The sequence below is a fragment of the Dipteris shenzhenensis genome, chromosome 23 (genome assembly GCF_047967505.1).
Source record: "Dipteris shenzhenensis isolate YYH24624 ecotype China chromosome 23, Dip_SZ_1.0, whole genome shotgun sequence".
NCBI lineage: Eukaryota > Viridiplantae > Streptophyta > Polypodiopsida > Gleicheniales > Dipteridaceae > Dipteris > Dipteris shenzhenensis.
The window spans coordinates 30,024,760-30,052,115 of NC_141618.1; the positions used below are offsets into that span (position 1 = coordinate 30,024,760).

Genomic DNA, 27,356 nt, shown 5'->3' on the forward strand with positions numbered 1-27,356 from the left:
GGAGGTACTATGCAAGTGGGAATCTGGAGCTAGAGGGATAGGATGCTTTGCAAATTCATGGCAAAAGAGGTTGGAGCACTTGCGAATCAGAGGCTGCTACCAACGAAATTAGGGTGCCCGAATCTCCACGCAAATCTCATGTGCTTTAATCCCAATTCAGCATGCGATCCTTTATTTGCTCAGGAGTCTTCCATCTTCGAGCATAGTTTCGTGGACTATTCTGCAGCAGTGCAGACATTGTCTTCCCTTGGGTCTACTTGTCGAGGAACCATTTAGTTTCCTCAGGGTCTTCTACCCATGGGGGTAGTACAACCATTTCCATAGCCAGCTCTCTGCGGTCTTGCATCCCTGGGACCAACTCAGCTCAATCAGAAAACCCAGATGATGAGCCTCTTGGGTCTACCACCATCCAGTTATAGCAGCTTATTCTCTTGGGTTTCCCACACCGAGGGGATCATAGTACAGTTAAGTTGGATGGGTCTTTCACTTGTCCAGCAGCTTCATCATATCCAGTTAGTTCCTATGGGTCTCCTACATAGGGAGCTCGCTTAGCTCGATCAACTTTATCAGGGAAGCAGGGGTTTTCCATACTTGGAGACATCTCAAACCCATTAGTAGTTACAGTAGATGAGCCGCTTGGGTCCACCTCCAGATGCAGCAGATAGGTATGATGGGTCTTCCATCCATCAGGCCTCTTCATTAGCTACAGTTTGTTTCTATGGGGCTTCCACCCTTGGAGCTCAGTTGGCCACATCAGCTTTAGTCGGGAGGGCTCACATTTCACCTTCTCGTTCGGAGTATTCAAGACTAGTGTGCTTAGTTTCCAGTCCCACTACCTTGATGCTCAGCAAGAGGAGGCATGCGTGGAGTCTGTCAGACCAGTTCACTCCTAGCAGGAGGGAGTATCCTCATAGCTGGAGTAGCAAGTGTAGCTATCAGCAGTATGGAGGTTGACGATTCCTTGAAGTCCGTGATGATAGTCATGCAGTCCCCTCCGCAGTTCCCCTTCCTCAGTTCTTAGGTAGGCAGTAGTTGCAGCTCCAGTCAGCAAAGATCTTGAGCTACCAGCAATAGCAGTGACTAGTGTCTACACCGGCAGTTCCCTTGGTAATGACAACAGTTTGGTCGATTCATCCGAGGTGTGCTCATCAGTCTTCGTACTTCCTTAGTACCTCAGGGGGTTAAGCTCAGAACCAGTATCCCTTCGAGAAGAAGCTATGCCATCCATCTCTCAATACTTTTGAGAGGCATACCACTCACTCATTGCAGTCGAGTTGTTCTTTGCAGTTCCAGACATCTCACAACCCTTTCAGGTAGCATCCCATTCAATAGATTCATTAGAGGGGTTCCCAACATCTCCCCCATTCCTTCGCGGAGCATCCAATACAATCTACCCCTTGGAGGGGTGCTTTGCAGTGCCAATCACCTCTCAGCTCCTTGGGGAGACATCCACAACTTCACCTTTCTCGGAGTTTCTTAGAGAGACAACTACAATTTCAGCAGCCCCCGAAATCACTCAGATTCTTTGGGAGGCATTTACATCCATAGTTCTAGATTCTAGGAGGGTGGCAAAGTTTTTACCCTTAGCAGTTATTACGCCAGTAGAGGAGGCATGTGTATTCCAGCTTTCTCTCACCACAGTAATGCAGACAGCAGTACATCAGTTTCCAGGAGTGCATTTGAGTATTTTGGAGTTTCCAGGTTTTCAATTTTGGTTTCCTAGCCTCAGTGGCCATGTCATCACCCCGGCAGTTCATGGAATAGCACCAGCATTTCTATGTGGGTGCATCTTCCGTAGTGGGAACGGTGTAGTGCCAGCAGTTGGTAGCCAGTTTCATACCATTAGCCGTCTAGAGTGCAGTGCCTCTGCATCAGCAGCCCATTGAGTCCTTAGCAGTTCATGAGGACAGCATGCAGTTCATATTTCTACGAGCCTATCAGAGTGCCACACCACCCGCTGAGGAGCAGCGGTTCACAGTAGTAGCGTGGTGGAATGATTGGCCTCAGCAGTTCGGTTTCTAGTCTTCTCGCAACAATATCGGTTCTCATGAGTTTTTATCGAGTTGTTGTGTTATCATCATAGCGCATTCGTTTCTCACCCATTTGGAGCAGTGCCAGCTCAGTACCAATGCTAGACTATTATTCGGGGAGGACAGTCAAGTTTCGAGCAGCAGTTGGGAGTCATCATGATCACCTTCACTTGCAGATTCACTCAGTCCCTCAGCAACTACCATGATCTAGCGTTTTAGCAGGAGGGAATGTCATGTGTCCCTGCATTAGGGAGCATTGTGACACACAATGTGACGCATATATTTTGTCGTATGTGTGACCAGTCTAGGGATGAGTCAGGAATGAGCTACGGGGGTCCGTTCCCATTTCCCAAAGCCACAAGCCACGGCGGAGCAGTTGGGGTTGCTAGGGCAAAGCGTCGTGAGGTATCCACTTCGCAACAAGTCAAAAGAGGGGAATGTCACATGCACCAAGGTCAAGCCCAGGTTGCAGTGACAACTGGCTACCTTGTCAGCCAGTTGCAGCTGCCAGGTTTTGGGGCCTCCAAACTTCACTGGTCCAAAGCGCAGCAACAAGCATAGTAAGTGGGCTGGGGGAGGTGCCTTTTATAGGCAGCCTCAACCTCCTCCAGGTCGGCCCCTAGGGCTGAGCAAAATGCCCTACCAGCCCAGCCAAACAGGCGACTGGCTGAACGGCCAGTTAGGGCTGGTTGGGTCGGCTAAAACAGGCCCTTCCAGCCCCTGCATAAAGGGGGCCTTGCCCCTCATTTCAGTACTCAGCTCCCAGACTCCAGCAGTACTTTTCAGCCGTCCTATGGTCGAGGTTTTGGTGTCCTTGTTCAGCCGTGTAGCTCCATCTCCCTTATGTTGCAGTTGGGGGAGTAGTTCAGCTCAGTTTTGTATGCCGATTTGGCACCCATGTACAACAGTAGTCAGGGCATTTATGCCATCAGTATAAAGCAGTGTACGATCTTTAGGAAGATCTCTTCTGTCTCTCATGCTTGAGTTCACCTTGTGTGTTCATCTATTTTCCGCACAGCTAGTCCCGCATGCTACATGGTATTAGCTACTATACTCAGTTAAAACTCCCTCTAGATTCATTCTCGGATGTACATTCCCAATTTCTCAGTGTCAATCTTCCGGTTTTCTATTTTGTAGAGACAGATAGTTGAAACTGATTATGATATGTTGCTCAACAAAAGGGGTGTCTTTATTAGATAAGATAATGCAAACCATAACCTTGTTTGTAAAGCTCTCCTAACTAATTCCTACTGCAAATCACGGGAGCAGCACCATGTCTTTCCTCCCAGCCAACCTTGCTGATGCTAACGAGCAGACAGAGATATTCTGTTCGAAATCATATGTGAATGATTTCCTTCTCTTCTCTCTCTAGCCTCAACAAGCCCCAATTCCCTAGATAGATCTAGATGCCACATGTCATCCATATAGGGCCTTCCTAATGCAACATTTCACCCCTCTCTTGGGATGCATTAAATTCTTTGCCCCTAGGCACAACCTTTGCATTAGGCCCTTGGCCTTAGATCTACCTAGTCTGGTGCTATCAGCCCTCACCTAGGACCTTGACATTAATTCCCTCCCGATCATTTACATGAAGTGCAAACAATTATATTACAAAGATAGATCCTTTAAGGAAAATGTCGACTGATTCTTCCGAGGTCATGCTACCTCGGCTAGAGCGTAACATTCCTTTCCTCTTCAGACATCAGCGTCCTCGATGATAAAGTCTGGGAACACTCCGCAACTGATATACGGATTCCCAGGTAGCTTCGGATAGAGGCTGACCATGCCATGCAACCAACACCGTGGGTATCTTCCGATTTCGTATTTGCATTGTTCCTCGGTCCAGGATTCTTGTTGGTTTGCGCCTTGCAATATCCTCTATCTCCTGAAACAAAACCACACCTTCGATTAGTGAGTCACCTGTATGTAAAAATTTCTTTAAGCGCGAAACATGAAAAACCGGGTGCACCTTACACCCCTGTGGCAATTCTAATTTATAGGCTACACTGCCTACTCTCTTTATAATTAACCACGGCCCACAGTATCGAGGTGATAACTTAGCACACTCTCCTGAAGTCAATGACTTGGAGTGCGAAGGAACTATGAGAAAAACTTTTTCTCCTTCCTTAAATACTCTTATAGACTGGTTTTCATCCGCATACACCTTGGCTCTATCCATAGCTTGGCGGATATTAGCTCTTGCAAGTGCTAGCATCTCCCGCATCTGAACTACAAAGTTCACGGCACTAGGCACTTTTTGAGGTACTCCAACTATAGTTGGATTTGCTGGTCTATAACCATAGTTCAGCTCAAACGGACTGAACCCGGTAGAGGAATGTTTTCTATCATTGTAGGCAAACTCTAACAATGGCAACCACTTGTCCCACGTATGTTGCCTCAATGACACATATGCCCTCAGCATATCCTCTAAAGTCTGGTTGACTCTCTCCGTCTGACCATCCGTCTCAGGATGATCCCCACTACTCATTCCTAACTCAGTCCTTAGTGTCTTAAATACCGCTGTCCAAAAATGACCGGTAAATCTGACATCTTTGTCTGACACTATGGATCTAGGCAATCCATGCAGACGAAATATATGTCTAATGAACAAATCCGCCACTTGCGGGGCACTAACAGACTCTCTAGTCGGAATAAAGTGAGCCATCTTGGTTAGACGATCAACCACCACAAGGATAGAATCATACCCTCCTTGTGTTGTAGGCAGCCCTACAATAAAGTCCATGGAAATGCTCTCCCACTTGCTTAGTGGTACTTCCAAGGGCTGTATAAGTCCGGGTGGCTTCACTTGCTCGACCTTGCTTACTTGACACGAAAAACACCGTGTCACATATTCATGAATATGCTTTTTCATCTTTGGCCAAAAGAAATCTCGCTTTACGAGATCATATGTCTTCTCGACCCCTGGATGTCCCGCACACGGGCTATCATGGCACTGTCGAATGACTCTCTGCCTGAGATCATTCTGACTAGGTACTACAACCTTGCCATTTCTTTTCAGCATACCATTCCTTATGGTATATCTTGCATATGTTTGGCCTTTTCTGGATGCCAGGTCATCCTTTTCATTTTTCCCGGGTTTTAACACATGAGCTTTAGGCCATAAGCTCTGGACAAACTCGTCCACTTTTTGAGTTTCTCTAATCTCGGTCATTAGAGCATTCTCTAATACCGTGAAACTCAGGTTGTGCATAATGCGAGACAACGCATCAGCAACCTTATTGTCTTTTCCTCTTCGGTACCGAATCGTTAAATTAAACTCTTGCATGAGCTCTGCCCACCTAGCTTGGCGGCCCCTCAAGTCAGGCTGTTTACAAAAATTTTTCAGAGTATCATGATCCACATCCACATAAAACTCTGAACCATATAAATAATGCCTCCATGTTTTCAAAGCATGGATAACAGCATACAACTCCAATTCATGAGTTGGCCAATTCCTTTGAGAGGGAGAAAGCTTTTTGCTTTCAAAGGCCACTGGCCTTTCCTCTTGCAGGAGAACTGCTCCTACCACAATGCCACTTGCATCAGTTTCTAGGAACAACGGTTTCTGGGGATCAACTATTTTTAACACCGGTCCTGTGACCACAGCTTTTTTTATGGTGTTAAAACTTTCTTGTTGATTCTGTCCCCAAATAAAAGGTAGTTTATCTGAGGTCAGATCAGTCAATGGCGATACTATTCCGGAATATCCTTTGATATGCCTTCTATAAAACTGGATAAATCCCAAGAATGATTGCAACGCGGTTAGACTCTGAGGGATTGGCCAAGTTAGTATTGCAGCCACTTTCTTCGGATCCATTTCTACCCCCTGTGGAGTAATTATGAATCCTAAATATTCAAGCCTAACCATACACAGTATAGTTTTCTTTTTATTTACATAAAGGCTGGCTTTCCTCAAAGTGCTGAATACTACTCTTAAGTGTTCATGATGCTCAGTAATACTTTTACTGAATCTTAGGATATTGTCAATAAAATGTACTACGAACTTTCCGATATACGGATGTAGTAAATCGTTCATAAGCATGACGAATGTCGCTGGAGCATTGGTAAGTCCGAATGGCATTACCAAAAACTCATAATGACCAAACCTGCTTCTGAAAGCGGTTTTATGCACATCCTCAACTCTAATCCGGATTTGATGGTAGCCACACTTAAGATCTATCTTGCTGAAAATCACGGCTCCATGTAATGCATCTAGCAAATCATCAATCCGAGCCATCGGATACCTGTGCTTAACAGTGATATTATTCAATGCTTTGTAATCTATACAGAGGCGAAACGTATCATCATTTTTCTTCTTTAATATCACTGGCGAAGCAAAAGGTGAGAAACTTGGTTGAATCTGCCCCAACTTGAGGTATTCTTCCAGTTGTCTACGCACCTCCGCCTCTTCAGTAAAACTCATTCTATAGGGAGGTCTATTTACAGGTTCTGCCCTCGGGATCAGTTCAATCTTATGTTGAACTTTCCGCTCTGGAGGTAATCCATAAGGTAGTTCATCCCTAAAACATTCAGAGAACTCCTCTATTATAAGATTAGTCAGCTTGGCCATCTCACCACTTTGCGTAACATCAGTGGTAGCCGAAGAATCATCAACCGGCTCTACCGATGCTGTGCAAAAGAATAAAAACTCTACTTGAGCTTTTCGGATTTCCATCACGGAAACCAACGGTCCCTGAGGTATATCTTTTTCACCTCGCAAGACATAAAGCACATCATTCATCTTGAATTGATATACGTGCTTTTTCCAATCAATGGCTGGATTCTTCTTAGAATGCCACGCCATATCCAGGGCTATATCTGCATGAGCAAGCTTGGTCATTTCAAAATCAAGCTTCTCAGCATAGTCATGAATTCGAAGCTCCAACTGGGTAACCCTTTGGTCCCATACTTCAGTTGAACTTCCATCTGCCATCCTGACTGTATACGCATAGTCAGAGGGACTTGTCTTTAATGTCAGCCTCTTCACGAGCTTGGAGTTAATCACATTATGAGTTGACGCCGAGTCAAACAACACAATGACATCATGATTGTCCACTTACCCTTTCATTTTAATTAACTCCGTATCATTAAAGGCTGTATACCCCGTTACTGCGGGCTTAGATAGGATGTTATCCGGTGCACTCGTCACTAGCTTAGCAACAGACACACATAACAAACAAGGTACTAACCTATGAGAAGATCTTGCTAGCTGAATCTGCATCTCTTCCGCTCTGGGACTTCCCTCCATCTCCACGTCGCACTCTGAGATCACCATCTCAGCCATCCGACGATCTTTGTTACGTGGACAATCCTTCCACTGATGAGGCTGAAGGCAACCGAAACATAAGCCTTCTCTCCTCGCTTTTTCTCTTTGTTCTGGGTTCAAGGGAGACTTAGACCAAGCCCGGGCTGCCACTGGGGTTACTTTCCTCTTCACTCCAATGGTGGTACTTGGTTTAGGAGTTTCAGTCGGTTTCGCCTGCTTGGCTTAATCACTCGGCTGAGAACCACTCCCTCTACTAGTCCATTTCTTCTTAAACCCAGATTTCTTCGGATACCCATACTGGGCTCCGACCTGTGCAAACCCACTTGGCTTGTTGCCCTTGGCATCTTCATAGTTCAAGGCTATAGCTATTGCATTATCTAACGTGTTCGCGTACTTAGCCCGAACTTCCATTTTTATTCGATCATTCAATCCAAATATGAAATCTTTTACTTGGATTGATTGAGGCAAGGGTTCGTCGACCTTCATTACACTCTCTCGAAACTTATCAGTGTATTCTGTCACTGATAAATTTCTCTGACGAAGGTTCCTATATTGATCCCAAGCTCGGGATGCTTCGTCAGGAGGTAAGAAGTGTTTCCTGAACTCTCTTTTAAACCCCTCCCAGGTAGTGGATGCTACACCATCTTTTTGTTGCTTAATCCACCACCGATCCGCTGCCTCACTAAACATGTGGGTGGCCTCGCGGATCTTCTTGATGTCATTTCTGATTTCACAAATGGCGAACGCCTCGTCCCATTTGTGTAACCAGGTCTCAATGACATCGGAGCTACGGTCGTTCATCCGACCAGAATACTTTTCCGGTCTGTAATTGGCAATATTTGGCACTTTAGCCTTCCTAGGCTCGACCGTATGGACACTAGACTCTGGTTCCATTGGAGCCTTTCCCTTCTCCTCTCGAGAAGGTCTGGCAGACATACTGTGTATCGCTCTCCTAAGTTCGGACTGCCCTGCATTGGCCTGTAATTGCTACGCTAACAACTGTTGCAAGGCATCCTCCAGCAATGCAATCCTGCCAGATAAAGTGTGAGCTGCTGGGCGTGACACCTGCTGGGTCGGCCGGACTCCTGATTCACCAGGGTCCCTTCTGGAAGCTCCTTCTTCTGCTTCCATTCTGTTCAATGGGTGTTTTGGTTTGTTTTGATTTAAAAAAAAAAAAAAAACACCGCTAGAAAATTGTATTTACAAATTGACACAATTCAGTGTACTAACAGTCTGACACAATTCCCTATACTAGGGAATTCCTACAGTCCCACATTCACACTGATCAGGCATTTAACGCAGGCATGTATCTCAGATGGCGCTTTTCCCTATAGTAGGGAAATTCCTTCAAACTGACTCTGACTGAAGCACACAGGCATATGCACAGGCATAATCTGTCCCTGCTACAACATTAAAGCCTCATGCAGGCTGATCATTCACGAGATCTTGTCTATGAAAATAGAGCATCACCCAACTAAATCAAGGAGAGAAAAAAAAACAACACGAAACTAACGGAGGTCGAAGAGAGCTCCCTGGTCATCAACGGTTTCGTCACAGTCTTTTTGATTCCATGCAGATCCCGCTAACAGTCTCTCGTACTCTTGCGACCAGTCTACAGTCACAGCTGATGTACAGGCTGCGGGCCACCAGCCTGTTCTGCGTCGCCTTATCGCTCCCAACGGTGTTAAGATGAGACGGATGACGTTCGTCCACCTTTTGTCGTTCGACTAGCGCTCTGCGTTGATCAGGCGCCGTCACGAACTAACCAATGTTAGGCACTCTCTCTCTTTGTCTGTCGGGCTATTCGGGCCGAATGGTCTCCTCGCTCACGAACTCCTGCTGTCCGTCGTCACAGGCAACCCCCTCTCCGATTTCGTTGTAGTTGCGGGAGTGCCAACAGCCCCCTTTCCTAATTCGTGGACGTTGCAGATTACCAGCCGCTCCACCTATGCTCCAGGCCTGCTGTCCGTCACTGCCTTACGGGACCCCCAAGCTCCAGCAACGACTCTCAGCGGGAAGGTTGTCGACAAACCTTCCGTCCATCATAGATTACGGGCATCGTCAGCACTTCGTTACAGTCTGTCCGTCACAACGTAGCACCAACACTAGCCGTCGTCAGCCACCAGGGCTGTCTAAGCCTGTACCTCGAATTCACGCTGCCCATTCATCCCGCTCCTGTACGTCACACATCCGCGCCTGCACGTCACGTCCCCCGTGCCTGGCCTGGGCTCTGATACCAAATGTAAAGCTCTCCTAACTAATTCCTACTGCAAATCACGGGAGCAGCACCACCATGTCTTTCCTCCCAGCCAACCTTGCTGATGCAAACGAGCAGACAGAGATATTCTGTTCGAAATCATATGTAAATAATTTCCTTCTCTTCTCTCTCTAGCCTCAACAAGCCCCAATTCCCTAGATAGATCTAGATGCCACATGTCATCCATATAGGGCCTTCCTAATGCAACATTTCACCCCTCTTTTGGGATGCATTAAATTCTTTGCCCCTAGGCACAACCTTTGCATTAGGCCCTTGGCCTTAGATCTACCTAGTCTGGTGCTATCAGCCCTCACCTAGGACCTTGACATTAATTCCCTCCCGATCATTTACATGAAGCGCAAACAATTATATTACAAAGATAGATCCTTTAAGGGAAATGTTGACTGATTCTTCCGAGGTCATGCTACCTCGGCTAGAGCGTAACATTGTTGCTAAAAGCATTAAAGTGGGTAGACTGTTCATTATGCCTACAGATCTGCCGGCTCACCAAGACAACAATGCACATCAGGGCGGCATTCACGTAGTGAGCATTCTATGGCACAAAAAGTTTGGGCATTTGAGTTTTAAGAGTCTTGCTGCATGAAGAGGAACATACTCCCGGACTACCTCCAATTGCACCATCCCCATCAGGTTTGTGAGTCATGCTGCATAGGCAAGCAACATAGAAATCATTTTCCAACTTTTGAACCCCAGACTACAGATGTCCTTTAGTTGGTCCAGATAGATATTTGGGGCAAAGTCCCACGTTGGTCTTTTGGCAAAAAGTGTTACTACAACACTTTTACTGATGATTTTTAACTTTACTTTCTGCTAGAAGAATTTGAAGCATTGGAATACTTAAAGCCCTTGTTGAAATGCAAATGGGCAAGCACATCAAGGCCTCTAGATGTGACAAGGTGGTGAGTACAAGTCTCATATATTCACCAATTTTCCTAGGCATCACAGAGTTAGAAGGGAGTTTGCATGTGGGTATATCAGCCAGCAAAATTGTGTGGCAGAAAGGAAAAACAGAGTTATCTCTGAAACAGCCCTGTGTATAAGGGATGAAAAGCATCTCCCACATGCTTATTTGGCTGACAACAGTGTACCTCATGAGCAGGTCTCCAACTACTGCTTTATGGAATGTTACACCTAAAGAGGTTTTTACAGGTAAAAAGCCCATGACTTCTCATCTCGAGATTTTTGGTTCACTAGCTTATTATGCTCATGTTCCAGGTCTGCTGAAAAGAAATCTAGAGGAAGAGTATCAATTTTGTCACCAACGTACAAAAAAAATAGAGAATGGTGAAATGATGCAGACGAAAAGGGCTTGTGTAGAATTATTTCTTCCACTGCTATTGCTTAAACTGGTGATCAATGGCAAAGCTTTGGTCTGAGATATGGGCTTTTGAGCATAAGTTCTCTTGCATTGATGCGGAAGCTCAAAATCAATGGGTTGGCATCGACTGGCTCCAATGAGTTAACCACTCTTTTTTTGTTGTCATATGCTTGTGAGCTACACTGTCAATGTGTCAAGCATCACTGTGCAAAATTCATGAAAGAGTGATTCGGTCAGTCTGGATGGCATCTTCTTCAAGGAACAACAGCAGGCTTGAGCCAGGAGGTCCAATCTCCTTGGCCATTTCTTGACTTGTCTATGATGTGAATTTAGGATTTCTCACCTCTTGCTGCTGTTATTTCACTAGAGTGCATTCCGTTTTGTGTAATAGTTGCACTTTCTTCTCATTTTCTTGGATGTGAGTCCTGTTCTGTTCATTTTTTGGAAAGGGGGTGGTGTTATGTAATTTCCATTCCTTACGTGATAGGCAGATCTTTGGTAAATAAATTATCTATTTGTAATGCAGGGCACACATTCCATGAGCTATGTGGAACTCGAGTAGAGACGCGCAACACACATGGAACAGGCTGCACCTTGGCCTCATCCATTGCTGCTGAGATGGCTAAAGGAGCCCAAGTACTACAAGCTGTGCAGGTGTGTCCTCTAGTACCCAACATGTATATGTATGTTGAATCCTTGTTGACTGCATCTTAGCTTTTCATCTTTTGAAGTTGGTTGATCAAACAAGTTTGTCTGTCCAGGGTTAACTCACGTTTATGTGATTCATTACCAGCACACGTTTTTCATTTCCTGATGTAACCCATTGTAAATGGTTTTTTCTCTTTTGGTAACATTGAAGGCGTTATGGATCTGTCACTTACATCTGCTTCTGAACTTCTACTCCCTACCCTTCTCTGCAGGCAGCAAAATGCTTTGTTCACGAAGCATTGCAACAAAGCAAAAGTTTATTTATTGGAAAAGGGGTACATGGTCCTTTCAATCATCTCTTCAAAGTTAATGAAGGGAGATGGAAATCATCACAGAGACACTTCAAACCTAGTGATCTGCAGCTATATGCCGTGACTGATTCAAACATGAACAAAAAGTGGGGACGGTCCACCTCTGAAGCAGTAAAAGCTGCCATACAGGGTGGTGCTACCATAGTGCAGTTGAGGTCCGTCAGAATTATCAAGTTCTTCACAGTGTGTTCTTCTGGAAAGAGTTAGGCCTTGGGCCCCTGTTTACCTACATCTAGAATCAAATTGCTAACCTGGTTTCTTGTTTTTTGATACGCTAAAAATCTTGGCTTGGGTGGGGTCTGCAGGGAAAAGGAAGCAGAGTCTGGAGATTTTTTAAAGGTAGGTCTTGGTATTATCATCTTCTACCAAAAGCAGCCTGTCCAGTTATGGTATCGTTACATTCTCTCTCAACTTCCAATTAACTTGTTTATTGTCTGTTATCTACTCACGTTTTTGTTATACCTGTTTTAAGGAGGCACTGCCTTGTGTAAAAGTGGCACGAGAGTTTGGAGTCCCCATCTTGATCAATGACAGGTTGGACATAGCTATGGCGTGTGATGCTGATGGAGTGCATCTTGGGCAATCTGATATTCCCATAAGCCGTGCGAGGGCTCTTTTGGGTCCAGGAAAAATTATTGGAGCATCATGCAAAACACCAGAGCAAGCACAAAAAGCATTTGAGGATGGGGCAGATTATGTTGGCTCCGGAGGTGTCTACCCAACCACCACAAAAAAAAACAATCAAACTATAGGGTTAGAAGGCTTACATAGGGTCTGTGAAGGAAGCCCACTTCCAGTAGTTGCGATTGGAGGTATAAGTGCTTCAAATGTTGAAGATGCCTTACACACAAGGCCACCAAACTTGCATGGAGTAGCAGTTGTCTCTGCATTGTTTGACAAGCCTGATGTTTTGAGAGAGACTCGTGAATTATCCAAGATTTTATCCACAATTTTTGGCTGCTGACAGTTCGAGTTTCGCCATCCTTCGAATTTACAAGTCTGTGTGAATGGTCTAAGGTATTGCAAGAGCTTTTGGACCCTTATTTGGGAAAGCTCTAAATAAAGATTCAATTGCTGTAGTACAACTTTATGACATTTAATTCATTGAAATGCCACTATTTAAGGCCAAAAATGCGTTGAAGAAAAGAAACCTCTAGTTTTTTTTTTTTCATCTACTTCCTTGGTTTTGGTCTACTATTTAGTTATGTATTTGTTTTCTGGAGTTTGTTGCATTAAGGAAAGAGTCAAACCAATAAGCACATAAACATTAATATACCCAAGTGAATTGAATATCTTTTGAAACCTAGATGAGCTTATGCTTGGGTATTGATGAGAGTAAAATGGGGATACCAAATCCTCATTCTACACCTCTCAAAGATTTTACATTCTATAGTGGCGGTGCCCGATGGATACACCGATACTAATTTTCAGTGTATTTAACATCAGTGCTTGATGGATATACTCAAAAGTCAGAGGTTTGGTTCTCTGTCCTGCTGTCACAGTCGTAACAAAGCTTTTGAACTCCGAGGTAGCCTCCTCAGTACCATGAAGGCCAAATGGCACGAGTCCACCTTCTAACCAACTGATGCTAGTTGATCCCTCACCACCTTGACCTTCGTCAAGTGGTCATGTACCGAATCTCCCTGTTCCATATCAAGATTGTAGAGTTGATGCTGAAGAAGCAAAATTTGGGAGGAGGTGTTTGTCTCCAGATCCTTCAGAGTGACCCACGCCTCTATTAACGTCTCGGCCATCTGGATGTGAGGAAGCACAGAGTCCGCCGAAGTCCCTATGATCAATGCTAGGGCATGGGCATCTCTATCTTCTCAAGCTTCGAGCTCCTCTCCGTCTACTGCCATGCGTATATTCCCCTGTCTGTCCACCATGTGCTTCGGCTTCGCCTCCACTCCCGTTGTCAGTTTCCACAGCTTCCGAGCCACTAAATGACCTCGGATCTTCATCTTCCAAATCGGGTAGTTTGTCCCGTCCAGTTTCCCAGACTCGCCAAAGTTAGGGATAGTGAAAGAAAGAAAATTGGGGGAGGAGGAAGGGAGAGCAGGGGCTGAAGAGGCTGTAGAGGTTGACATCTCTGCTGCTAAGCCACACAACAAAGTCAACCACACTCAATCTTCAGTAGACTAGAACTCTTTAACGCACCTGACTAAACCTGAGTCACCCTCCTCGCAAGGGCACTATCCTCTAGTCATGGAAGTCGATTCCCAAGAGCTTCTGAATTAGGGTCGTCCTTCAGCAAGGTCCCTGCCTTTAGGCTCCCACACCTGTGAGCCTCCTACTTGGGCTCTGATACCATGTTAGAAATGACCCAACAGAGGCTACGCACAGCGGAAGACGGATAGAATTGCCCAGGAGCTCACACAGTGTGGTGTGGAGTATGGAATCACAAACTTCTTAACTTAATGTGCATGGATGAAATCTTCACAGGAGGATTAGCAAATCCAACAGTAGATTGGAAGATGAGCGGGTGAGATCCCCCTCCATCCCCGCGAACCTGCGTGCCTTGTTGCTCCGTTGCTCCTCCGTCCTGTCCCTTCTGTCCTATCGCCTCCCCTTCGTTGCCCTTTCGTCCCGCAGCCCCTCCCGCGCTGCTCCTCCGCCCTCGCACTCCGCCCTTCGTCCTCGCCACCATCTCGCCTCCCCCGCCATCTATCCCCTCCGCCATCTCGCCTCCCACTGCCATCTCCCCCCCCCCCCCATCTACCCCCTCCGCCTCTCTTTCCTCCCCCGCAGGCTCTCTTCCCCCGCCTCTTCTCCGCTCCTTCACTCCCTCCTCCTCTCCTCTCCTTCTCTCCTCCCTCTTTCTCTCCTTTTCTTTCTTTTCTTTCACCTTCCCTTCCGCCCTCTCCTTCGCCTCATCGCCTCGCCTCCCCCTCCCCCTCTCCCTCGTACGTTGTTCTTCCTCACCTCCCCCTCCCTTTTTTTCTCCTCTTCCTCCCTGTAGCGGGAGCATTTGCGCTTGTTAAGGGAAAAGAAAATCTTGGTGACCCTTGGTCTGGCCAGAGGGGCTCTATGGCAGCACCCTCAAATCCCACAGCCGTTAAGGTTCTTCTTTCCCCAGCTGACAAGCAACAGGTATAGCAAGTAGTTCAATCTTTCCAGGACAAGGCGCTTGTGGGCAGAATTGTGGGCCTCACGCCTACACGGAGATAGGTGCGAGTGGATCCATGTGAGCTTGACATAAGAGGGCGACCACATCCAAGAGGTCACCATCTATGGAAGAGGCGTATTCCTCATCTAGCTGAGCTCCCTCGACACTACCTCGACACTTGTGGAGCAAAGCCCCATCCTCCTTGGCCCACATCTAGTGTATCTCTTTCCTTAGTACCATGGCTTTACAATGGAGGACATGGACACGACACACCATGTTTTCGTTTTTCGGTTACGCTCCACTTCCCAGGGCTTCCAAACGAGTATTGAGCCATCCTCCCCTCCATTGGTCGGGCATTTGGCACCGTGCTTAAGTCTCTGCTAGAGTCGACCGCCTCAGTTGTAGCAGATGATGGGGTTCCCAGGATTAGACTGGTTGTTGAGAGCCGAGAGTCCCTCCCAGAGTTGATTCTCCTAGAGACCCTCGAAGGGGCACACTTCGCCAGTGAGTGGAGATTTTTGGGTTACCAGGCCAGTGTCTTCGGTGCAGACAGATGGGTCACCTAGCCAGAGATTGCCCCTGTGGCTATGGCCGAGCGCCTCCCCCCTACCCTCATAGAGCAGGCAGAGTCAGCAGACTAGAGTCCAGCACCCCCTCAGACAGGAGCAGCAGGAGTCTCAGACCCCCTAGGTGACTCCCTCAGAAGGGGATTGGACCCAGGTTAGAAAGAAAAATAAACCAAGCAAATAGGCTCGCAAGCGCCGCAGGCAGAGAGCTATAGATGCAGAGAGAGACAGGGTTGTCTGCGAGGCACCTGAGGAGCAGTAGCAGTAGAAGCAGCCGCCCTTACATGGAAATCCACCTCCCCCAGCGGGAGGTGCCATTGCTTAGCCAGATGATGCTCCCATGATAGAGGTTTAGCGACTGCATCCACCCTTGCATCAGCAGCGAGCCCCGGGAGTTCCTGATGATGGCGGACGTTAGCCAGGCAACGGCTAAGGAGGAGCGGATCTAGATGCCCTTTAAATTTCCCACCAACGCTCATCCACAACTTGTGATGATGCCAATGGGTGTTTCAACTAGGAGACGTTACGCCTAAGATGGCGGTCCTAACTTGATTATGTGGCATGGCCATAAAGGGCCTGACAGATACCGCCTGGCCATAAAGGCTTAACAAGTGCAGCTTTGACTAAGAGTCGGATGACTTTGGCGAAGGATCGAAGGCAATAGTGTTACTGGAGTTGAACTTACAAGAGTCGGGTAGGCCCGACCGGTACCAATTTGGAAATTTGAATTTGTTGCTCACCTTGCAACACAACTACAACCTTCTTGGGACCCCTTTCCTGTAAATCCACTCCCATGTCAATAGCTCATGGAAAGGATGTTACGTCTGGTCTCCTTGTTAGACATGATTTATGGAATGTTCATCAATAGTTAACACTCCATTTTGTTGGTGGCTGATCCCGTAGCACTTGTTGTGCCTCCTGTACCTCCCAATCTCTATGAATATATGACCGCTGCTATCTCTTCTTCCCTCGCTGTTATTGTTGCTCCCTAATATTTGAAACACCAGTGGTTCCTTTTATGCATGTCCCTTCTTTGCCACCTAGAGTCTAGATAGATGACATCTAGAGCAAGATAATCAGGGTAGAGAATTATGAGGGCACTCTTTGCAGGGCAATTGGTAAGGGATTATTTGCATGTTGATTTTTTGAAGACCTGGGAGATCCGAGAGGGCTAGAAGTTGCTAATAGAAGTATCTATGTTCCAAACAAGATTTAGCACCATTTGGTTAGGTTGAAGCTTAAGATTGACATATATGACAATGTTGGTGCTTGAAATCTACACTTTGTTAAGGACCTCGAGGCAATGGAAGTACACGTGAGAGGAGAACCTTAAATGGTACCATCTATGACTTTGTAAGTGAGGATGGCACTCCCATTGGAAGCTTGAAAGAAATGAATGCTTGAGTGCCTAGCTTGGCAAGGGAGTTGATGCCCCATCCAACCCAATTAGAGGAGAGAGCATGTCAGAGAATAGGACATCCAAGGTGTTGTTTTGATACTCGAGCGACCAAGCAAGGGAGGCTTGCTCGACAGGGAGAGAGGTAATTAGTGAAGGTTTTTTGGCTATTGAGAAAGGGTAAGACTTTTGCTAGAGAGAGGAGATGATGGTAAGTAGAAGGAGGAGGAGAGAACAGAGGGTGCCAGAGCCATGGTGGGGAAGGGCTTATGTGCTACTAATGATTCTTTGGCTATGGTGTGAACGACCTTTCTTCTTTTGTTGTTGTTGCTTTCAGTGTTCTTCTTCTTGTTCGTCTTTCTTCTTCCTAAGTTGATTCTTTAGATAATAACCATATTTCTTCATGAATTGAGCTCATTTCTCCGCAAGAGAGTACATCGTTCCACACAAGGAAAGCAAAGATTGTTCCAATGTGCAAACCCTTCAAGTCCGTCATCTTCCACGATAGTCGAGAAGAAATGGTTGTGCTTACTGCAACTACTTGTCTTTGTTGGCTATAATAGGGGAGAGCTATTAGTAAGTGAGCAATTGAAGCTTCTTCTTCTCGTTTTCCTATATTCTTCCTCCTCTTCTTCTACCTCCTCTTCTGGGGTTGAGCAGCTTTTTTGCATCAACCTATAGTAATAGAAGAATGTGTGATGAAAAGTGTAAGGAGTGGATGTAGAAGAAAGCAAGAGGAGCAAGGCAGATACTCTCTTACTGCCTAACTTACAATCGAGCTCTTGATGAAATCAAAGAGAAGAGAGCTCTTTTAAAAATAAGGAATGGAAGATGGCATATCAGTGCGATTTTGGCCAATATTTAGAAGGTAGCATATTTGATAAGTGCAACAAATCTTACACACTCATAAAGGCATTTGCCCACTTTCGATGCCCCCAAGCTTCAAGTAGTAGGTTGACGTTCGCTTTGCCCTCTGTAATCGGAGAGCTAGCCTCATAGCCCCATCTAGCTACCATAGTGGGGGAGAATCACACACGAATCACGACACATTTGGGGGAATTCCATCCCATGGCAAATGATGAACAAGAGCCTCCTACTGAATCCTTTCGTCAAAGGCCCTCAAGCTCCTAGGGAAGATGGTTTGGAATCCCAAAGACAAGTGAGAATCTTTGATTATAATCTGTGTCTATAGCTCCAAAGTTGGTTTATCCAAATTCTCACATCTTGAATGATCCATACAGCAGTTCAACATGGAATGCATCCAAGCCATGAGTGTATTTTCTAAGGCTCTTAAAAATTTGATTCTTTGTAGGATTCTATCAGCGAGGAAGAGGAGAAACAAGATAATCCTTGCCATCTTTAGCTTTGGCACCTCCCTCTCTAGTAGACATGAACAACAAGATTGTAGTAGTTGACTTTGATAAGCAAGCTGAGCAACAATGATTTTTGAACAGCATGAGTGCAGCTTTTTGTACTGGGTATGGTTCTTTCATGAGTAAGTGTGTGGGTCTCGATGGTGACTCACGTGTTGTGGGGATGTTGAGGAGATGCCGATGGAGCCTCCACTCCAAGCTACTCCTTCTAGGAGCAATGCAAGGCACGAGTTGTCCGCAAGTGTCACTCGAGCGGCCTTCGGATTGTTGCAATGTGTCTCCACGACGCGAGAAAGAGGGAAGGGGGAGAGGGGAGAGGAGAGGGGAGAAGGGAGGGAGAAGGAGAAGGGAAGAGAAGAGTGAAGGGGAATGGAGTGGCAGACAGAAGGGCACTACGATGGAAACAAGAGAACACCCAAAACACTTTCTTGGAAGAGAAGAGGGAGCTTGTATTCAAACTTGTGCAAACAACAATGAAGACCAAAGTCAACACTTTGGCCTTTTATACAAGTCACCTTTTGAAGGGAGGGTCAACCCTTTTTCTTTTAGCACTCTCCTTTTCTTTTACAATTAAAGGCTCTTGGGCCTGTAGGGTGCCAAGGCATATTGCTATTCTTTCCATCTCTCCCTACTAGCAAAAATAGCACTTGTGTTAACCATATTGAAGTGGTTGGGACAAGCTTGGCATTAAGAGGTGTTCCTAATCGGCTCCCAAATAGCGCTTGTGTTAGCCTCGTGCCTCCAAGGATTAGGTGATTTGGGGTTCAAACTCCTTGAGCGCCCTCACGCCTTAAGCCATTTGGGGCTCGAACCCTGTGAACGAGGCTCAAAACCTGGAGTGGCGAGGCTTAACTTCAGCAAGACACTTAACAGCAGCTTGCAGCAAGAATTGCAGCAAGAATGTATAACCTTTGCATGTTGCCTGGACGCTTTGGTCTCAGGATATTTAGGGATGGATCAAACTGCCTGAGTTTGAGCTGTTCTCCTTAGCTATTTTTGTGGACGTAGACTTAAAGTGTGCATGTTTCCTGCGGTGTTCGCTAGAACATACAACCTGTGTCTGGAATCCTTGGACTTTGGGTATTTGGCGATCAAACTCCTTGAGTTTGAGCTGTACTCCTTCTATGTGCACATTGTCTGTAATCATTGGTCTTCGGCTATTTGGGGGTCAAACTCCCTGAGCTTGCCCATTGAAGTAGATCATGCATCCTGATCAACTCTAATCATTGATTACCTTGCATTCGATGATTGTAATCTGTGTTAACATGCCTCCTTTCCTGTTGTTGATTCGTCCGCGGGGGCCAGTCGCACTGGAGGAGGTGGTGAGTACTGTTTGTAGGATTGCATAGCGGTCCAGTTATCGTGGAATGAGGTATGAGCGATACTTTCAAAAATGGGTGGCGTGCATATCATCGTATGTGCGGATGTGATGTCCGTGGTGATTGTGGATGTGGAGGTAGAGGCGGAGGTCTTGGAATTGCGTAGGACCAATGTCGGGATTGAAGACAATCTGGTTGTTCAGATTGTAGAGGTGGTCATCGATGGGGCGACTGTGGACGGGGAGATCGCGAAGGAGTAAGAGGAGGAGGCGATTGAAATGTACCGCTACTACAATGGTGGGATCTAGAACTTAGCTGTGTGTGTGGTTGAATGACTAGAGGTGGAAGCATAATTCCTCCTTAGTCATGTCTTTGGGGAAGTTGTACAACATATCGGGATCTTTTTGCTGGAGTTCTCTGAATTTGACCAAAGTCCATTGTCGTTCCATTGGCATATATAGTGTGTGGATTCGATGATTGACGTGGGCACTGCGGTAGTAGCGCCAAAAAATTTTCAGCTTCAAGAAGGGGAGTCACCATCGTGGTTGTAGAATGGGGTGCTCACGTCACTGGTCATTGAAGGACTACGTGATGAACTATGTGAGGGGGCATACCTCAAGGATTTCGTAGAGATGGAGGTGGGAGCCCTCGAGCTGACGCTTCCAATGATGCATTAGCGCATTGTGGGGAAGCTCCTGAAAGGACTGCAAGTCAGGGCACCATTGGACATCTTTAGGGGGGAAGCAGGCAGGGATGGCGGAGCATCATCATCTGCAATGGGCATGGTGGGCTCCGGCTCTGCTGTGTCTATTGGCGTCGCATCGGCTGCTTGTACAAAATTGACTGCCCTAAGCAGCATGTTGAAGGCCGCATCAGGATGGTCGATTGGAGCGGTAGAAGAGATGGATGGGGAGGTCTCGTGCTATGCGGTGGTGGTGTTAGAGGTTGTAATTTCGACAGGGGGGCAATAGCATTAAAGAGGGTGATGGCTTCGTTCCCTTCTTCCTTGGTGACTTTCTCGGGTTATGCTACATGAATCGTTTCAAAATTGCTAACCAAGGACTCGATGAGTCTTGGAGAGCTTGTAGCACCCTATTGAAGAGGATTATTATGCCGAGGGGGTTATAGGTGTTGGACTGGTATGCCACAAGGTGCCCTTGAGATTGGATTGCAGAGGCTCGGTCGTAGGTTTGCATCCAATTGATGTCTGCTTGTAGACTTTCGGGTGTGCAGACCCACAGCGTGAGTTCCTTGGGCTTGGCGACTTGCATCACTTCATCATTCGTTGGATAATTAAGGGACTCTGTGATGATGCGGCACTAGGCTTGAAAATTGAGGAGGATGGGAAGGGCAGCTAGAGTCTGGAGATCGGAGGGGCAGAGAAGAGATAGAGAAGTGGGTTGGATATCTAAGGAGAAGTATGACATGGCTTAGATGGGGCGGCAGTGGTCGGGGTTAGGATGAAGGATGGTCTAGAGGGCGTTAGGGGGAAGTGGAGCTATGAGGTCTAAGTGGAAGATGAGGTTTTGTGCGCGGAGTGCATCAAAGTGCATTTGGAGGGTCTGGGGGATGGTGTGTGGTGCAAGTGTGTATGTGGCAAACTGTGCGAAGACCTTCCTGTACATTCGAAACTCCTGTTGCTCTCGGTCTTTCAATCTTAACTCCTCTGATGGGCCGAGGCGCGCTCGCGTTCGTTCTCTGCTTGGAGGGAAACAGTAATTTTCCTTTCTTGTGCTAGGAGATCTTGTAGAGATTGGATCTGTCGTTCCTAGTGCTCCTGTGTTCAGGCGTATTGCACCTCTGCTTGCGCTTTTTGTTCTAGCGTTGATCGCAGGGCCGATTCTACCTTGTCGGCCTGGTCCATGAGCGTTTGGACCAGGGATTCGCTTGTGGCGAGGTCGTCTTTGAGCTTTGTAAGAGCTAGCTCGAGCTCCTTTGCTTTTGCCTGGTACTCCTCCACTCTTTGTACTACTGATTGGCCCGTGGCTTGGGCGGCAACCATTATGGATTGGCTGTCATGTGCGGAGAGCTGTGCTTGTAGGAGACTAGTTGTGAGCTGTGAGGCTTGTTCCTGCCTGCTCTGCAAAATTGTGCGAGCAACCTGTGGGAGTTGTGCCATGGCATCAAAGAGGTGTTGTTCCATCAGGTCCGCACTTGATAAAACTGCTCGGTCGTCATGTGGATATAGCCTCCTAGTGCCCTATATTGGAACACGCTGGAGACTGAGACATAGGGTGCATCGAGAGTGGTTGGTGTGGCTTGGGCCCCTAGATGGATGCCAATGGTGATTGTTTGATCACCCTAGAGGTCTTCAATGAGGATGGGCTCCTCTTGAACGTGTTTGCCTTTACTCTAAGAATCCACCTGCTGGAGTCGCAATTTGTTGACGCATGAATTCTTGCATCTGGCGGTCCTCATATTGTGCGAGCAACTGACTTGGGTCCAGTTGCCCATGACCGGCCGGAGTGGCACTTGGTGTTGTCCTCGCTCGCTTGGGCTTGGCCTCTGTCTCTTCGAGCTCTGTCTGCGCTGGCCCTATGGTGGATTTTTCAGCTAGCCCGAAGCCGTCTGGTGGACGCTGATGCAGCAAATAGTAGAGAACCGGCATGTACAGCATGGGATTATCGATTACTTCCTCGTGTGTGTTGTTGTCCCTCATTTGGTGCAGAAGTAGTCTACCCAATTTGTATCTTGGGGCTCCACAAGGAGTAGCAGGATATTTGGCACGATGACGGACTGATGGTGGTCCGTGGGCTTGACTTATGTGAGCCATTGCAAGGCTCTTGTTGGCCTTTCCACCTCGAGCTTGTGAATGGCTATGAATTGGAGTCGGCCCTTGCTCTTCTCACGGTCATAGTGACAGACCATTTTGAGGACGTCTAGCTTTTTGTTTTTGGAGTACTCACCGATGACCGGGAGGTTGAAGGCTGCCTGTACCACATCCTAATTGATTTGATAGTGGTGAGGATTTCCTGCTGCGTCTTGTAGGACGCCAATGTTGGTGTTACTATTGTATGTGTGGAGGAATTTTGCCATCAGCTTCATGTTCAGGTGGCATGGGAGGCGATCGACCACTTTGCTCAGGCCTGCAATTCTGAGTGCATCCTCCACCGCTGGCTCTTTCAATGTTGCATATGCTACTATTGTATGATAGCGAAGGGTGTAGTCGTGGCCCTTGTATGTGAAGCATGAGTGCACAACGCATGCATCTAGTTCTTGGAGCCATGCTTCTCTAAGTGGACCTTGTACTCGCTTACTGATGGCATCGGGGTGCATTTTCTTGCTGTCAAGGGGGGCATCCCTGTTGCTGTTGTGCCTTCCTAAGTAGCTTGCCTGTTGGATACTTCTGCTTTCCCTTGCAAATCTTCTATGGGGATCTTGGAAGGCATGCGGAGTGGCAGACGGAGTGCTTTGAGAGTCTGAGAGGCCAATGGCATGTGGGATAGGGCGGGGGTGGAGTCCCAAGTCCGCTTCGAACTCAAAGCACTCGTGTTTGGGATCCATCAGAAAGAGGGATGGGAGAGCGAGAGGACATAAACAGGTTGTTTAGATGGCAATGGAAGAGGGTAGGAAGCTGTGAGAATTCTGGGCAAATTTTGCAAGAGTTTGGTGACAACTGCTATGGCGACGACCTGACGTGATAAGCTTGTTTATGTAGATTTACATCCCCACGACTGACGGGATATGGGTATATTGACGGTTGACGGGGTAAGTAGATGGTGACAGTCAGCGTGATGTGGCAAAGACCACAACCAACATGATACGAGATGGTGATGGTCGGTGCGATTTGATGATGGCGACGGGTGGCGGGGTCTTTCTTTGGCGACAACCAGCGGGATATTTCTTCGACGACGATTGGCGGGTTATTTCTTTGATGATGACCAGCGGATTACCTTTATGACGGCGATCGGTGTGATTTTCCTTGGGCGGCAATTGGCAAGATCTGGCGATGGCGACGGTCGGCGGGATGTTGGGATTGCGATGATTGATGGGATACTGACTGTGTGAAGAAGTAAAAGGGAAAGAGAAGGGGGGGGTGTGAAGGTGAGTGGGAGAGCGAGTGAGCAGAGTGCACTTGTGCAGTGCAGGACTGATTATGAGGTCAACGTGCAAGATGGCAAACAAATGCAAAAATGGGCGTACTGATTCTAATCACCTAGTGATGACCGTGGGTGTGTGTGTGTGTTCGGTTGAAATTGGTGGGCTGCGGGTGCGTGGGGTGAGATGCCTGCCGTATTGACTCACCTAGACCTTGACTCGATGATTATAATGAATGCGGTGTGGGCAGACGACGTGTTGCTATATAGTGTGTAAAAAGCCACTTAGAGTAAGTGTCCAGCTTGGTTTTTTACCTTGGACGCTAGAGACACATTGGTGTCAAGCTTAGTTGCGGCATGGTTTGTTCTTGTGTGATCGCCCTTGGCGTAGACCCTTGCTTTCTTGAGTGGGTCGGTGCCATCTGAGTGGGTACGTTCACAATTACTTCAAGGGGTTGTCCTTGGAGGGAGGTTATTGTGTAACACCTCGCAAGGGGAGGGTCAGTTCTTGCTCTACTCCCTGGCTATCCTTGGCGATATTTGTGTTAACTCGGACTACTCGCGGTAGTAGTGTGTACTCGGTACCTTGGGGCTGGCCTGCTTCGTTCTGTTTATCGGCAGGGTCTTGTGGTGCTGTATCTCGAGGAGACAGGTTCTTGTGTTGCTGCCTTCGGAACCTTCATGGCTTGCATCCTTGACTTTGGGACCTAGGCGACCTTCTTGCGTTGGCTGCCCAAGTGGTTGGTGTTGACTGAGTTGTTGGAGGGGTGTGGCGGTGGATGAGGTTGATGAGGTGGTAGCACGGGCTAGCCGTGTGGTCTTCTTCTTGTAGCAGATGGTTTTGGAAGAGAAGCCTCTAAGGCGACCAGGGCCTTCTATGCTACTTTAGCTTCCTCTAGGTGTCAGATCCGATTGAAGTGACGTTGGGCACAAAGGATAGCCTCTTGTACTTGGTGTTCATGAATTTCTTAAGTGGAGGATGGTGGTGGCGGCAGATCGGACGAAGGCATTGGTTTACCACTGTGGTTGGCTTTCTTTTCCTTTCAAGCTGGGACCTTTGGTGGGGTATTGGAGGTGGTTGGAGCTTTCGGCCGCTCTCGTGTGTAGCTTCGTTGACGTGGACCGGTGAGGGTGGAATTGTAGGAGCAGGACTTGGTCTGCATAGTGGGACTACTGCCGTTTGACCACCATTCGTGAGGGAGGCAGTCCGGGCATGCCGATCAATTTGACAGTTCAACACCAGGTTCTTCTTAATATAATCTATTCATCAGTTGCTTCTATGGGGAGAACATAAAAGCATATATCCACTACTTGGTGAACAATCATTAGACTTAAACTCACAAAACCCAAAGTTTGTAGGAGTTGGCCGTTTATAGCTCTCACTGAAGCAACGGTGAGGGTTAGGGGTACCTGTAGCTTTTCCCATACCTCAAGGGAGATGAAGTTGTGGCTCACTCCTGGATCCACTAGGGCTTTGATGCTCATGCACGGGACCTGTAGTTGAACAAGTAGCCTTGCTGGCTCCATTGTTAGCTCATTTGTTAGTTGCATCTGTTCAGTTGTTGCCTTAAGCAGTGTCATTTGTTTATGCTTGGCGTTGCGAATTCTGGCTTCCTCGATGGCTTGGCGTTTCATCCTGGCCACCTCGGCCTTGAATTCTTTTTCTCTATGCATGGCTTGAAGGGTGGAGAGAGTGAGTGGTCTGTAGTATCTTCTGAATTTGCTCCCGTTAAGGTAGCCATCCATTTCTGTCCCATCCAAGGTGGCTATTTGGCACGACCCTTGGGGAGTGATCTCAACCACATGGTAGGGACCCATACTTGGTACTTAAGCTTGTGTTTAGTATTATGGATGCTGTATAGGAGTGCCAAATCTCCTTCTACTAGGTCCTTGTTCTTGAGGTTGCGGTTGAACCACTTTTTACATCGGGCCTTTTCTACACGGAGAGAGTAGGCTGCATGCAACCTTGTCTCTTCTAACCTTTCGAGATCAACTAGCCATTTTGCCAACGCGTTCTCTGTGAGTCTTTCCTTAATGATAAGATGAAGGCTTGGCACTACATACTCCATTGGCTTTACCGCCTCACCCTGAAGGCTAGGCTAAAGGGCGTACAGTGTATGGCCAATTTGTTATGAGATTATGCTCCCAGTTGGTATGGTTGGCCTTCCTATGTATAATCATAAACTCACTAGTCAAGATTGCTATCGTTTCGTTGAGGAAGTGAGTTCCTCGGATGCTAACTAACTCTAATGGACATCCGAACCGCATGATGACTTGTTCATATAAGAATTTGGCGGTGGATCCCGCATTGGCCTTCATCGTGGCTCTTCCTTCTACCCACTTGGTGAAGTAATTGGTGGCCAGGATGATGTGAAGAGTTGTTCGATTAGGATTCCAGTCAAGGGCATCATGTATGCCTTGTGGGAAATTTGGATACGCTGATAGGGGTCGCATCGTTTGATTAATTTGGCCGCCTCTCCGAAGAGTGTTGGCCACCAAAGATCGGCTTGCATCACTTTACGTGTTGTAACATGAGCGGAAAAATGACCTCCTATGCCCGAGTGGGCTTCTTCAAGCACATCGATGTATTCGTGTTCACACACACATCTTCATAGGATGCCATCCTTGCCCTTGTGGTATAGTTGGCCTGCTATCAGTTGGTATGGTGCTGCTTCCTTAATTAGTTTTGCGGGCTCTATCCTTCTTACGAGGGTAATCTATTTGCCAAGTAGTGGCCGATTTTGGTGGCCCATTCAGGAATGATGATGTCGAGAAAGAAAAGAGAAGCGTTGGGAAGATCATCATCAACTCCTATCAAGGCTTCACCGTTTGGGATTCTTGACAGGTGGTCAGCTAGGACATGGGTTTTCCGTTTACGTACAACGACTGTGAAGTCAAACTCTAGAAGGATCAATATCCACCTAGTGGTGCGCCCAGTCATGCAAGGTTTGCTAACCAAGTATAACAATGCTTGGTGGTCCACGAAGAAGACAACCTTGTTAGCCAACAAGTAGTGCCTGAACTGCTTGACTGCAGAGACCATGGCTAGGCCTTCCCTCTCAGTGGTGGTGTAGTTAACCTTGGCCTCGTTTAGTTGGCGGCTTGCAAAGTATACCGGGTAATCCAGATTATGCTCCCCGAGTTGGGCTTATACACACCCGATGGAGAAGCTGGAGGCATCGATATGGACATGGAATATTAAACTCCAATCGGGTGACCTTAATATTGGTGCAGTGGTAGTTAGAGCTAGTTTGAGGGTTTGAAAGGATGTTTGACATTCCTCAGTCCACTCAAAGGATACTAGCAATTTGTATAATGGGCAGGCTATGTTCGCATAGAATAAGATGAATCTCTTGTAAAAGCCCGTGTGGCCAGTAAATCGTTGGACTCCCTTGGCATTGGTGGGGGGTGGTAACTCCAAGATGAGTTTGGTTTTATTATGGTATGTAGAGATTCCAGTCCGGGACACTATGTGGCCTAGGATGACACCATGCTTGACTCAAAACAGGCACTTAAGAGGATTGAGGGTTATGCGGTATAAGCCGCATTTCTTGAGGATGAGCTTGAGGTACTTCAGGTGGTCATCCCACTTCGAGTTTACGCAGATGTCATCCAAGAAGACTTCCACAAGTTCTCTCAGATACTCTT

At 47.1% G+C, this 27,356-nt stretch overlaps 1 protein-coding gene across 3 annotated transcripts in view; it reads left to right on the plus strand.

Moving 5' to 3' along the window:
- The window catches only part of TH1 (thiamine biosynthesis protein), a 113,697-nt gene extending 100,664 nt beyond the window's left edge, over nt 1-13,033 (plus strand). For all 3 annotated transcript variants that reach the window (XM_087394793.1, XM_087394792.1, XM_087394794.1), the window contains exons 9-12: nt 11,419-11,546; nt 11,813-12,066; nt 12,217-12,250; nt 12,384-13,033. In XM_087394793.1, coding sequence (XP_087250919.1) covers nt 11,419-11,546; nt 11,813-12,066; nt 12,217-12,250; nt 12,384-12,875 — 908 coding nt within the window. In that variant the 3' untranslated portion in view covers nt 12,876-13,033. The remainder of the gene's footprint in view (nt 1-11,418; nt 11,547-11,812; nt 12,067-12,216; nt 12,251-12,383) is intronic.
- Nucleotides 13,034-27,356: the final 14,323 nt, after the last annotated feature.